Source organism: Falco biarmicus, chromosome 13 (genome assembly GCF_023638135.1).
Source record: "Falco biarmicus isolate bFalBia1 chromosome 13, bFalBia1.pri, whole genome shotgun sequence".
Lineage (NCBI taxonomy): Eukaryota > Metazoa > Chordata > Aves > Falconiformes > Falconidae > Falco > Falco biarmicus.
In genome coordinates this window covers 17,431,766-17,445,385 of record NC_079300.1, presented here as the reverse complement: position 1 = coordinate 17,445,385, position 13,620 = coordinate 17,431,766, and the positions used below count along the sequence as shown (strand labels likewise).

At 42.2% G+C, this 13,620-nt stretch overlaps 1 protein-coding gene across 6 annotated transcripts in view; it reads left to right on the top strand.

Moving 5' to 3' along the window:
• The first annotated feature begins 1,646 nt into the window (after positions 1–1,646).
• The window catches only part of U2SURP (U2 snRNP associated SURP domain containing), a 46,153-nt gene continuing 34,179 nt past the window's right edge, over positions 1,647–13,620 (top strand). For 3 of the 6 annotated variants that reach the window (XM_056358081.1, XM_056358080.1, XM_056358077.1), the window contains exons 1-3: positions 1,647–1,850; positions 9,619–9,666; positions 12,544–12,642. In XM_056358081.1, coding sequence (XP_056214056.1) covers positions 1,806–1,850; positions 9,619–9,666; positions 12,544–12,642 — 192 coding nt within the window. In that variant the 5' untranslated portion in view covers positions 1,647–1,805. The remainder of the gene's footprint in view (positions 1,851–9,618; positions 9,667–12,543; positions 12,643–13,620) is intronic. The other 3 variants (XM_056358082.1, XM_056358078.1, XM_056358079.1) reach the window with 3 other exon arrangements.

The window sequence follows — 13,620 nt, the reverse complement described above, 5'->3', positions numbered from 1 at the left end:
GCCATCCCTGCAGAGCGCTCCTCACAGGAGGAGCAAGAAGCGCTGGTAGTTTTCCCTTTCATCTGCGCTGCTGGCCTTGCGTATTGACCCGCTTTTTTTCCTGGTGTTGAGGGAGCACTTCTCCCTCAGCTCCCGAGTGAGCGTTCGCTTTCATATTGCTGTGGTGTTCCCACCACTCACTAGCCGACGCATCGGGCCTGTCGGGATCTATGCGATGGCCAGCGTCGCCTGCGCTCTGGCAGTCGCAGTGAAGACTCGCTGCTGAACCTTCACCCTAGAGACTGGCACTGGCAGAGCAACACGCTCTGGCCAGGCCGTCCCCTCAGGCAGCTGCGTGCACACCTGCAGCAGGCGAGGTTTCCCAAGGGTTTTGCCCTCCTCTAAACTTCCAGTCCCCTGCAGTTGCCCATGCCCTCACGCTCCCCTTTTGCCTCATCTGGAAGCTCCCACTTCATCCCCCGCTGACAAATGTGGTTATTAGCGTAGGCCCTGCTCCCTCCCGTTGCTCACAGAGCAGTAGGTGGAGGGAGTTGGTGGATTTAAAGCCTTCATTCATTTCTCCGTATCTACTGTCTTTTCTTTAAGCATTATCTCAGCCCCAGCATCTCCCACGTGATGCTGAAAATCTACAAAAGCAGGAGAACGCAAGTCTCATGACAGAAGTTACGTGACCTCTTGCTATAATCTCTAGTTAAGCTACGCTGAATAAAGTTGCAGCGGTGGTGGGCTGTCAACCCAATAATGGAGGATTTGTTGCGCTATCCTTTCCACTGTTTATTCCTAGGCTTTTCTTGATCTGATGTAATATTTTGATGTTCTTCAACACAGCATTCTCCCTATTTCGCTTTGCTAGATGTTCAGGGGCGAGCTCTGCCTCCAAACTGTGTGACCACGCGCCACTGGGTGTCCAGGGCCGTGGATCAGCGGATGAGGAGAGCTGAGCAGTAGCCAAAGCACAGGGTGCTGCAGCTGCCCAGCTCACTGCCCGTCCTGCCCAGCCTCACCCCGGCTGAGGCCTTCCCGCCTCGAGCACAGGTTGGGCCCTCGGGGTGCACCAGGAGCGCTCCGGGCACTTCCACATCGCAGGGCACCCGGGGACCCCATGGGCCTTCCCTGCGCCCTTCAGCAGTCCTGTTGCTGCCCTACTTATTCCACCTCTGCCTGCATGAAGAGGCTAATTAGTGGCCGGCCCGAGTTGTTCCCAGCTGGCACCGGCAAACTGTAGGAAAAGATCCGGTAATTCAAAAAGGCCCCGTGTGATTCTACAGCGCCGTGTGAGCCGACGCCCGCCCGGTCCGCGGCGCTCCGGCCGGGCGGGTCGGGGCTTCGCGGCCGAGCGCCGGCTCCTGGCGTCAGGGTTCCTCCCGCGGGTCCGCCTGTCCTCGCACGGGCCGGAGAGCTGCCGGTGCCCCCCAGCGCGCCACGCCGGTGCCCGGCCCATGCCTGCGCTCTGCCCCGGCACCGCGGGATGTCGGGCGAGCGCGGCCTCCCGCCGCGGGCTGCCTGCCCCCGCCTGCCTCACCGCAGCTGGTAGCTAGGCAGATTTGGGTGGCCTAGCGACCCCGCGCGGGTTTTCCTTTGCTCGTGTGAGAGCAAGAGGCTCCGCACAGACACGCACTCCGCCGGGGACGAAGGGCCGCACACCAACCGCACACCGCACATCGCGCGGGGACGGGAGGCGCCCCGCCCCGGCGGAGGCCGCCCCATCGGCGGCTCGGCCATCAACTTCCCGCCCTCCGCTCGCGGGCTCGGTGGGATCGACGCTCGCTTCCTCACCGCCAGGGCTGAGCGAGGGGAGAGGCAAGATGGCGGACAAGGCGCCCAGCGGCTCGCAGAAAGCCAGTGGGAAGGTGAGGCCGTTCCGCGGGGCGGCCCGCGGCCCGCCGGCCCGTTCCGCCGCCTGAGGGCATGGCCGCCGCTCGCTGGCGCGGCAGCGGTGCCCGGGAGTGGCGGTGCGACGAGGCGCGGGCGGCGCGGCCTGCTCCGTCCCTGCTCTGTGCCCGGGGTGACTGCGGGCCCCGGGAGGGGGTGGGGAGGCGGGAAGGGGGCGGTGCGGCGGGCCCGGGCCTCTCGCGGGGCATCCCCGCTCCCCAGGACCACCGTGGGCACGTTTCCACCGCAGGCTGGCAGCAGCGGCCTCCTCGCGTCCCCGTTCCCCCGGCGGAGGAGTGCGGGGAGGTTGGCGCGGGGCCCGGCGGAGCGCGCTGTAACCGCGGGCGCGGGGCGGCCTCCTCTGACCGGCGTATCCCCGCTTTCGGGTGCGGACAGCTGGTTAATGGTCGGGTCTTACCCCTGGCCGTGTACGTGTTTAATTTCGGTCGTGGTGGGAGACCTGATCCCACCATGGGCCGAAGCTCACGTGGGCTTAGTGTCCAACTTGCGAATGTGACGGAAAGCGACCATTTGAGATGCAAGTGTGTTCTTTCGATTTACCAGTGAAATTACAAATTTCACAAGATCACCGTGGCGTTCCCTGCTCTTTTGATTGTGCCTTCTCTACTTCCTGTAATTTCGGTCTGTTGGATTTGCAGACCACAAGTCCAAGGTAGTGCGGAGTTCCGGCAAACTTGTCCAGAGCAGTGCGCTGGAGCCAGCGCCTGGCTGGCTGCGGGCAGGAGCAGCACAGAGCCGCCTGCTCCCTGAGCGCCTCTCCTGCCAGGGGAGGTGAGGGTGAGCCGTTTTGAGGGACGATCTGGCAGCTAATGGTATGAGAATCGGCGATTAGCGACACTCGCTTTCACTCACCTTGTTGCAGGTTTTAGGACAGAAGTATATAAATCTTCTGGTTTTTGGTGTGGGGTTTTGTTTTTTTTGGGGGGGGTGGGGTGGAGGGGTTGTTTAGGGGTGAGTGTGTAAATCGGTCAAGGGAGAAGCCGTATTTTGTCTCAGGAATTGCCAGTGCTACATAGATTAATAGTTTTTACCCGTTTTTGTATTCAGCTAAAACAGAGTTTTTTTGGTTTGGGTGGTTTTTTTTTTTTTGGTTTTTTTTTTAGCTGCTAGGAAACTAGCTGGAATGTAGTTACCAAGAGCCTTTGCATGTTTACCCAGTTGGTGTTATTAGAGTAGGAGAGTTTTATTTTAGTTTCCCTTTTATGATCTATTCCAAATATTGCCAGGAAACGTTTCACTGGATCTTGCCTTTGGCTTGGAACTGCAAGTAAGAGCTGGACAGAAAACCTTACTACTTAAAGTAGGTCTTAATTTATGGAGAATGGCTTCCAGGGAATAAGACGTCCTGGGATTTCAAGTATAATTAGATACAGAATAATAATTTAAATATTGATTACTGCAACTGATAACATGGTACACAAAACCAACCCAGATGTGATCCCTTTCTTTTCACAGTTGCATCATAGACTTTTTTTGGTTTGTCATTTACTATTTCTGTACTGATAATATTGTTTTTTTTAATATACAGTAATACTTCATTTATAAGAATTCTTTTCAGTCCTAGATCTTAGTTCTGCAGAGCTATGTGCAGACACTTAACTCTCCTTAGTAAGTCATCCATCCCATTGAAGTCAGTGGGGCTACTAGAGAATGTAAAATCAAACGTTCATTCATCTGTCGAGGCCTGTTGCTGAAGTCCTTTATCCTGCCATCTTCATGCAGTTTTCCCTTGCCCCTCAGTTTCCTCTTACTCTAGATGTATATGCTGTGTTTCCAGTAGTCTTTTCCCTGTGCTTTATATTTTAGATCTTTCTTGTTTTGTATTGTTGCTATTATTTTATGTGCCAGAGAAAATAGTGATAGTATGTACCTGGATCCATGAGAATGGTTTTGGTGGAAAAAGATTAAAACGATGATACGCTTAGCTCTTGGGATTTATTTCTGTTAACTTCAGCTTTCTTTGGGGGAGTGGGGTGTATGTGGTGTCTTTTTGTGTGTGTGTGTGTGTGATTTCATGAATGTTTGCAATATGTATATCCATAGAAATGCTTTCCAGATGTTTGCAGAAAGAAATATGACACAATGGTACTGAAATTAGTAATATTCTAATTTTTGTAATTAATTTATTCATGCAAGGATAAAAATTTGTGGGTTTAGTTCAGCCTGCATGAAAATGTTTATGATTTAACAATCTAAGCAAATAACCATTTTGCTCAATTTCTTAAAGTAATTATTTGTCAAACATTTTTATTTTTTTAAATACATCTAAAAAATTAAATAATTAAATGTTGAAGTTTTAGACTCAATTTCTTTTGGTGCATTGTGTTTGCAAGTTACAAGAGTAATTGTACTTGCAAAACAAATATGTCTCATAGACTCCATAGGATATGTTTCAGACAGTTCCAAGATGTGCCGTTGCTGGCTTCTAGCCTACCTCCTGGGGAAGACACAGCGACATTTTGTTTTCTGTGTTCTGTGAAAAGCTGTGGCATAGTGGTTGAAGGCTTTAACACTTAGAGTAAGATACGGTTTCTCCCCTTCAGAATGGGTGGTGTCTGTTCTTCAGTCTTAGTGTCCAAGTACTGATTTTGAAGGTCTAGCCAGTTAACTTTGTTTTATAGTGTAAAATCAAGCTTACTTCAGCTAGGCATTGCCTGTTCGATTCACTGTTTGAAAACCATCGCTGGAGACAGTCTGGGTCTAGGAGCACCCCTTGCTTGTGTCGCTGTGGTGGTAGCTGCTTTTTATGGTTCTGTCAGCTTCTAAATAAGTTGGAGAGGCTCCAATGTGAAATGTGTTGCAAAAGCATCATCTATTCCTTTGTCACTTTGAGATTAGGATAGCAAGATACGTGCTTGAGGCTTCCAGAAGTCTAAACAGTAAAGAGTGACAAAATTAAGGGAGAGAAAGTAGAGACTGCACAGGAGATCAGTGTAGGGTATGGTTCTGAAATGGCAGATACTGTTTATGTTCAGTTATTATCTTGATGTAATGAAATCTTAGTTGCTCAATGACTCTTCTATTTTTGTATTGTATCTTCTGAAAGTAGTGACTATATTGCATGTCTGCTGCTCTTTACATATAATGCTGTATAAATTGGGTACCATGTGGCAGAAGAGATTATCTACTTGGACCAAGCTGTGGGTTTCCCTTTGTCATTCTAAAAAAATGTTTTAACAACATTCCTTAATTTTAAATGCTTTTCTCAGGCTTTTGAGTAAGTTATGTGTTCATTAAATGTTGAAGGACAGTAACTACTTGCTTGTGAATGGGCAGCTTTCCTTGGTAGGTTGAAGTGTATGAAGAGTGGCAACATAAATCTGTACGTGTGGTGAATTATAGTTGTATGTAGCATTTGCAGAATGGTGAAGCTCATGATCTTAACTTTCCCTGTTGTTGGTCAGCTGGTGTCCAGAGGCAGGAGAGGCGTGTGTTCCTGTTAATGGAAGCCTAAAGGAGCTCTCTTCCTTATTTCCCCTCTAGCAGTAGAAAGTTAAATGTTGGCAGTTCCTGTTCGTCTGAGTTTAAGGTTGTAAAGGAATAGCATTCCTTGCAAGTACTTTGGAGAGAACTGTTTTCCATTTACTTTTGAGTCTGCAAGTGATGTCTAATTAAATAGTGAATAATATAAATATGCACTATGCCAGTAAATTTAAAGAGTAAATAGATTAGCTATAAAATAATTTGCAGGTGTTTGCAAGCATTTGTTTTTTTTAGAAGTTTGATAGAGAAAGGGAGAATAAAAAAGACAAGCTGGCTGGAAACCTCCTTGCTTTTCTTGGACTTTAACTTCTTGGTTTAAGCAGTGATTCCATTTGCTTTTCCTTGGTATCAGTGCTGACACAAACCAGTCCCAGCTTTAGCTACTTTTCTGAACATTGTCATGTTTAGTTGATTTGGCATGATCTTTTTTTTTGGGGGGAGGGGCCTGCTATGAACTGAAAGCTGGTTTGGCTGAGCCTCCCCTAACTGTCTTTTCTAGGTAGTCCATTAGATCGGGAAAAGTTATCTAATTCAGTGTGACCAGCAGCCCAGTATGGGGGCACAGTCAATGGAAGGTGTTGAAATAGGGCTGCAGTGTCTTAGACCAGAGTTTCTCATAAATACTTTACCATGAAGCCGTTAGTTTCTGCAGCAGCAGGGCTTTTATTTATGTTTTAAGTTGTAGCCATTACAGTTGTAAAAATATTCAGCATTTGGAAGGCCAAGGATTGTCTCCTGGGTTTTATTGGCAGCTGTTGTGCTTTTGTTTGTTGTTCTACTATATGGCATCAGTATTAATTTAAAAAAAAGTTTGCTTATTATAGACAGCATATTTTAAATATTTGTGAAATAATATGATCATGCCAGTTTTACTGAGAGATTGTTAAATTTGGAGAAACTATTAAGAGCTGGACTTGTGGGCACTTGCACTGCTGGCAGAAAGATTTGAGGGAACAGTTGTCTCTTCTCTGTTTTCTTTGGAAGCTGTCATGAAGCTGGAATAAAATTTAAACATCAGGATCTGAGGGAGGGCTCTCTGCTTTGGCTTTCTTATAGGAATTTGTTATAAATCTTATTTGTATGGTCCTTTGAAGGTTTTTTGAGGTTTTTTGTTTTTTTGTTTCTTTTGAAGGTCGAGTAAACTTGGCTAGACTCAGTAATGGAACTTTGAGCAACCTGACCTCCAAGACTGTGGTTTGTCAGGGCCGTATTTTACTGGAATGCCATTTCAGCAGCCTGGATTGCTACTTCAGTTATGTTGGCACTACTCTTTGAGGGACCTGTGCAGTTAAAAGTGATTCAGATGGAAAATAGTATGGTTTAGGAAAAAAAATAAGAAAAAAATAGGTTTCGTGCAGAGTGGTAGAGGCAGTGAATTGGGATTAAGAAGACATTTGTACATTGTTTATGCTGGCAATGACTGAAAGATGGACTCATCGCACTTTTTTTTTCTGTCAGCGTTTTGAATATGAAGGAGCTATCCTCACATCTCAGACATTGTTAGGTGCAGGACAGAGCTTTGGGTATGTATGTTTCAACAGTTAGTTCAGTTGAGCTAATAAAACATGATGAGAAGAGGAAAAAAGAATCATGTTCCAGGTTTCTACACAGGTGGGCAACATCTGAAATGCTCCTCTCTGTGAATGTTAGAAAGGCACTGTGATTCTGCTGAGTCAACTCGGCTGGTATACCTCATAAGGAAACAAAATGGACCCTTTGTCCAAGTGATAGGTGGATGCAAAGTGCAGTGCTGTGAGAATTAGCTTTGTTAATAACTGCTATTTAGAAACTGGCGGATAGCAATGCATAATTTTGTCAAGATCACTTAATCCTGTGCTTTGTCGGTACAGTTGCTTGGATGGTCAGAGGCAGTAGCAAAGGGATGAACTAAATTTATACATGAGAAGAGAAGACCTTAAAAATAAAAACTGTTTAAGGAGGACAATAATGTGGCTCTGCAGAGCAGCTAGTTGCTGTGGGATAGGGTTGGTCTAAAAGCTAAAACTGCTTTTAGAAGATTTTAGAGTGCACCTTAGAAATTCTGTTTCTTGGCTTATGTTCAGGGTGGCTTGCTCCACAGTGCCATGGTCCCTGTTGATGGGTTGGGGAGCACCCCTGCGCTTCTAGCTCAGCAACTTACAGACTTTTTTCATCACTGGCCTGCTTTTCCTGCTGTTAGTCTGCAGAATCTTTGTGTGCTACCATATATCTAAAGCCTTTCCAACGAGTTTCATCTGCTCTGTTGCTGGAGAAACAGATTTAGTGTCTTGTTACTTTTTTTTTTTAATGTTTTTCCTCAGGATATTGTGTTAAGTGTCATTGTACTGAGCATTGGTACTGTTTGTTACTGTGTGGTGCCTTGTTTGTTGTCCTCCCTGTAGAAGCAGCTTTGGCACCCATCCCTGTTAGAAAGTGTCACTTTCCTAAACTTCTATAAATGAAACGGATGTAGAGAATTGAGAAGTGGTCTTTTCATCTTCCTGTTGCCGAACAGCCTCCTTCCCCCAAGCCGTGCTAGGTCTTGGACTCTGTCAGTACAGTAAGGCAGATGGCGTTGTATTAGCCCACCTTTAAGATTTATCTGTTTAACTGCAGGTCTGAAACTTTCTTTTTTTTATTTTATTTTTTTAACGGTGGCATTGTAACTGATGTATTGGTTGCCCCAGGGTGGTAACTGGCAGCAGGAAGAATGCTGTTTTCAAGCTCCAAAATTCTTTTGCACAGTGTCTTTATTGTATCTGTGTGATGTTATGCTATACATCCGTAAACTCTCTGGGGAAGGACACATTTCCTTAAGCTGCATTTTTACAGTGTGTAGAACTGTGGATAACTGTTCTGTGGATAAAGGTTACTGATAGGCAGTTGTGAATCACGAAAAAATCCAGCACCAAATACAGAGGAAAAGTTTGCAGGAAGTAGTATTAGCAGAAGATGCTTGTGTGATACTTGCCTTCACATGTAGTTTAATGAACTGCTACTGGTACATGTGAACTAAACCTTTTATTAGCTTCTGTGCAAAGTTACGCCTTGTGAATAATGTATAGTTTTTCAGGTAAGTGGGTTTGGGAGGTCCTTGAGAGTAAGACAATCTGTTTATTTTGTTTGGGTTTTTTCCCCCCCCTTTCTCTTTCTGGAAAAAACTCCAAACATATTCCTAGGAGCCTTTTGCTTCTCCTTTTTTAAGGGTTGTACCTTTGTGACTCTCTTTACCTTTGTGGATTTATTCTGGTTCTTGAAGTGCTGTCTGCCATTTTTTCTAATTTGATTTGACTGTAAAACATGGGAATATACTTATGCAAAGACAAATGTCTTTATCTTAGTTGATGAAAAAGCATGATGCAAAATGAAAATGAGGTCTAGTAAATTATCTTCTAGAGTAGCGTTTGGTGCTTGTCCGTTTTGGAAGACTGGAGGTGGAACACCATATATTACTGTTCCTGGTAGAAACTGTAAATTCCTGGTAATAAGAACTGCTAATATTCTGTAATTAATGAACATATTTTAGCTAATGAAAAGGTTTTATTTTGTTGTAAATTTCAATTTAGATTATGAATTGTGCATCAGGTAGCAATGTCTTAATAGTAGATGTCATGTCAGTGAGGTTTTCTGAAATCTGGGCATTATGTAATTTAAAAATATGTTGGAGTGTTCTCCATCACTGAAACTGATTTAAAAATCTTACTTTAAAAGCAGCCTATGCAAATTTTGTATATACACTGGTTTATGTGTTTAAGTTCAATTCCAGTTTAAAGTAATAATGTTAATGTGTACATACAAATTGGACTTGGTGTTCTTAAGGTGGCCAGCTTCCATCGATGCACGACATACTAAGAACAGTTCTGCAAATGATTTTGTAGTGAGGCAAATACAATCAGACACTCTGTGTAACCTTTTAACAGCCTTTCATGACAACTCTTGCAGATTTGTTGTAACAAACCTAATTATTTTTCCTTGCAGTGGTGGTAGTGGCATGTTTATAAAATCCAGCTGTGGAAATTTAATGTTTTTAATGGTAGCAAGAGCAGTCTATCTTTAATCCCTTTTTTGCCCTATATTGACATTTTTTTATGTTGTGACCCTGTTCAGATGCATCATTAAAATACATCACATGCATCTTTGTTCTTGTGTATTTGGACATTGAAGTTGAAATGAAAATTGCATTTGAAGAACTGACTGAAAAAACCAAAGGTTGTTTGTCTGTTTGTTTTTCTGTGCCTCACATCCACTTCATTCTCTCTTCAGGTCAGGGTGCCAGATGCAGTACACACCACTGGATCTGCTGATACACATGTAAGTCCAAAATATTTAAAAACAAAATAAAACCCAACCCCAAACAAAAAAATCCAACCAGTCCCACAAACTCAAAATAGGCCTGTTCTCTAAAGAAAACTACTTGCTGCAGGCAGACTCTGGTGCATTGGGTATCTAATCTGTAGGTGTTTGAAATGAACCATTGATTTTCATGTCTAAAAATATTCTTGAAACTTTCAAACAGCCACTAGTGTAGGAAGTTCTGCTGCATGATATTGCATTCATAACAGAACAGAACGAAGCTGTAAGGACTCTACGTGTTTATTCTTATACGGAGGAATAGTTCAACATACAAGGTGATTAATCATAGGAGCCACTGTGTATTATGGTATAGTACGTCTTTTTGTATACAGTTGGCTTCTCAAAAATAAGATAGTGTGGCCCTGATTTCATCTTATTTTTTCTTTCTAATAGAATATACTTAAAGCAAAAGGTAAGAATAAATACCTAGTCTTCCCCCTGCTGTGTGGAGGGCAAAGAGACCTTTGCCTGGTCATGTGGTTGGTGTGTTGCTTGAAGGCTTACCTATTTCTGAGCTAAAATGAAAACAGGCAGCAGGAGCCAAACCAAGTGTTAGTATCAGACAGTTCATTCTGTGGTTTGGATTTTCCTCAAGATTTCAAATTGATTTTGTATGTGAAAAAGTCAATTACCAGCTGTTAAATTGCTTATAAGATAACATTATTCAAGTTGTGACAGCAGAAACTTTTCATAAAGTAGGTGCTTTTGACTGATTTGCTTTACTTGCTACAATTTGAAAAATTACTGTTAAATCTGTTCTGAGTATTTTGTGTTGTTGATGGAACAGGGATTTCAGTACTTTGTGCCTTCTTGTAGTCAATGCAGTGTTACGTTTAATGGGAGTTTGCTTTCATACAGTGGTTTGATTACTCATCTAGAAGTGGTTTTCTCTTTGCTTCCATCATTTGCTTTACCCTTTTCACTGTGTTATTTTCCAGTTTTTTAAAGGAGGAAGGCCTTCAAGTTTTGTATAGTTCTGTTAGGAATTCTGTGAAGCTGCATATGGTTAATGTTACAATTGCCTACTAGAATGTAACTAGCAGCCATAAACTAGTTCAATTCTATTAACTTAATACTGCTCCAGCAACTTTGAAGGTGGCATTTTGTTTGTTTTTCTTCCTGAGACCCTTTCTAAACTGAAGAGATCTTAGTGCCAGAACTCTTGTAGCTGCAGGTATCCTGTAACATTACTGGGAGAGATCAATTTTTGATGACAGGATAAGCCTTGGGTAGGGGTGTGGTATTTGTTTTGTCTGCATTGCTGTGCCATAGCAATATGCCCCTGTTTTGCCAAGGGTTGTATAGGGTTTGTCATAGTGAAATGTAAGCTGTCTTTCAGACAAGAGGAAAATTGGATTTTATTAACTTTAAAAACACACAGATGCATTAAAAGCTCCTGATAAACCTGTCATAGCAGCTTTGCGTTGACAAACGTAGTGCCATGTAAACCAGATAACTCTGCAGACAACACTGCAGTAATTTGTAACATATAGGTTTCTTTTTTAATGAAGAAGTAGGGAACATTTTTCAAAGAAATATGAGCTCTTTTGGTCATATGCTTGGCACAGATCTAAGAGGTGTTTGTGATACTAAACAAGGATTATAAACTGAAGATATTTCAAACCATTGTTTTTCACAGTGCTTTTTCATATGTAAAGAATTCTGAATAGGAAGCTGATACTAGAAGTAAAACTTTACAAAGAAAATTATTTCAGAGGAAACTGATTTTGCAGTTGGCATCTGATTTATTTTTTTTTAATAATACAACAGTTCACCTTATTTCTCTTGATGTTTAATTAAATTGAACTGATTTTTCTGTAAAGAACTGTCATTGCAGAAGTGGTAGTTTTAAGCATCACTGTGTAAGGGCATCAAAAATATTTTGAAGGTAAAGGCTAATAGCTTATGTTTTGCTTTTCTGAGTATTTTTTTTCTTGTTCTTGTGCTGATTTTTTTAAGCTAGGAGTTTCCAGAGAAGTTTCTTATCTTTTCTCTCCTTTCCTTCACATTGCCCATGTCTTTTGAACATGGTCTTAATGCTGTTGTCTTTCCTCTCAATGCTTTACCATCTGTTAACTACCTAAGTAGAATCTTAAGAATTCTCCTTTCATACACTCCAGAAATAACTGTTTTGTGGAATTCTTCCTTCATCAGGGTTTCAAGAAGGGAGGAGTGGAGTTAAATTACCTGAAATAGAAAGAGGAGCTTTCTATTTTTTCTAAAATGTAGGAGCTAAATGTGAGATCTTTAGTTTTATTTAGCTGGTAGATGAAAACCTCAAGAATGCGTTTTCTTCTGTGTGCAAAAATATTACACTTAACCTTGAAGTACAGCTGAAATTTAGCATCCCTTTTGTTTGTCAGTTATACCTTGTGCAAGTGTTCTTTTGAGCAAAACAGTCAGAAAAGCTTCAAGAACTATTGGTTTTGTTGTTTGTGTTTTTTGGGGTCGTGTCCCATCTCCCCCCCCCCAGTAATTGCAGTGATCAAAAAGGAACTGTAGTGCAAAGCATGTATTTCCAAAGGTTTAGAAACTGTGTTGTGTAGTGATAAAATCTCCAAGCTCTTACAGGAAGTACCCTTCAGATTTCAGCTGTGTTTGAATGGTGTATTAAAAGCTTTCTCATTAAATGAAGGATGATTTGTTTTTAAAAAAAACCGTAGATTTGAATTTTTTGGTTGCATTAGATAATGGCAAGTTCAGAGAGAGCCTTATATTTTGTTTAGGTTAAGTGCTTCAAGTAGGAAGTTTTTCATCTAGACTAAGGTGAAGAGTAACATTGTTGTAATTGTTTTGTAAACAGTTTTAATGTTTGTTTTCTTACTCCTTTTGCAGCCTCTAATGGAAAGCAAACTTAAAGCATTCAGTATTGGCAAAATGAGTGCTGCCAAAAGGACTCTGAGCAAGAAGGAGCAAGAAGAATTAAAAAAGAAGGTAATGGTAGACAATGAAAACTTTACTTTGTATGTAGAGCTGAAGTAAGTTTGATTTTAGATTAGACAGCTTTACCACGACAGTTCTTTATTTTGATAATTGTAGCTTTCCGAGGATGAAAGTGAACTGTATTTTACATGTTTAATTTGTTCGGGGCATTAAGAGAGAGGGAGAGAGGCTTGCTTCTTTCCTTCTATGTGAGAAATCAAGTTCTCTGGCTTCCTGAAATACTGAATTACAACAATCCATTGATTGTTGCATTGTTCAAATTGAGGACAGCTGTCACCTTAGGTTATTTTCTGTTCTTTGTTTGCTCTCTATCATTGGATTTCAGTTAATTAGAAAGAGTACCTGTCGTCCATGAAATGGTTTCAGTATGCATCCTTGTTATTCTGTAGAACATATTTTTGTCTGATGACTTCATTTGAATTTAATAAAAACATTAAAATTTGACACTGAATTTTAGGATCATGAGAAGTGGTCCAGGTTTTAGGAAATATGTAGCTTATGGTTGGTAAGGTGGAAGTTTTGGAAATTTTGGGCTTTGAACTCTACACGCACAACTCTTACTACATTTCAGTGGGCTATCTCCTGCTAGGTTGTTGCAAGTACTAGCCTAAGGAAACAGTACTGCTAAATTTAGCGTCTGGCTCAAATTTATTAAGTCATTGAATTAACTTCTTCATTGGGAAATACCTACAGGTGATCCTGTTGTTAATTTCCTTCAGTCACATGGGTTGATTGTAATGGGTAAGATGGAATACATACTTTTCTCTGATAGTTAGGTCAGCCAAGCTCCAGTCTCATAATGCTGGTTTTTCATATGATCTTTTCTGTTTGCCATCTTCTGAATGTTAAATTGCCATATAAATGCTTGTAAATGAACAGTCATATTTAAGCATACGGGCCTTATTTTCTTCATTGTGTTGTGTTCTTCCCACATTTCTCAGAAATTTGAATTCTTATCTAAAATTGAAT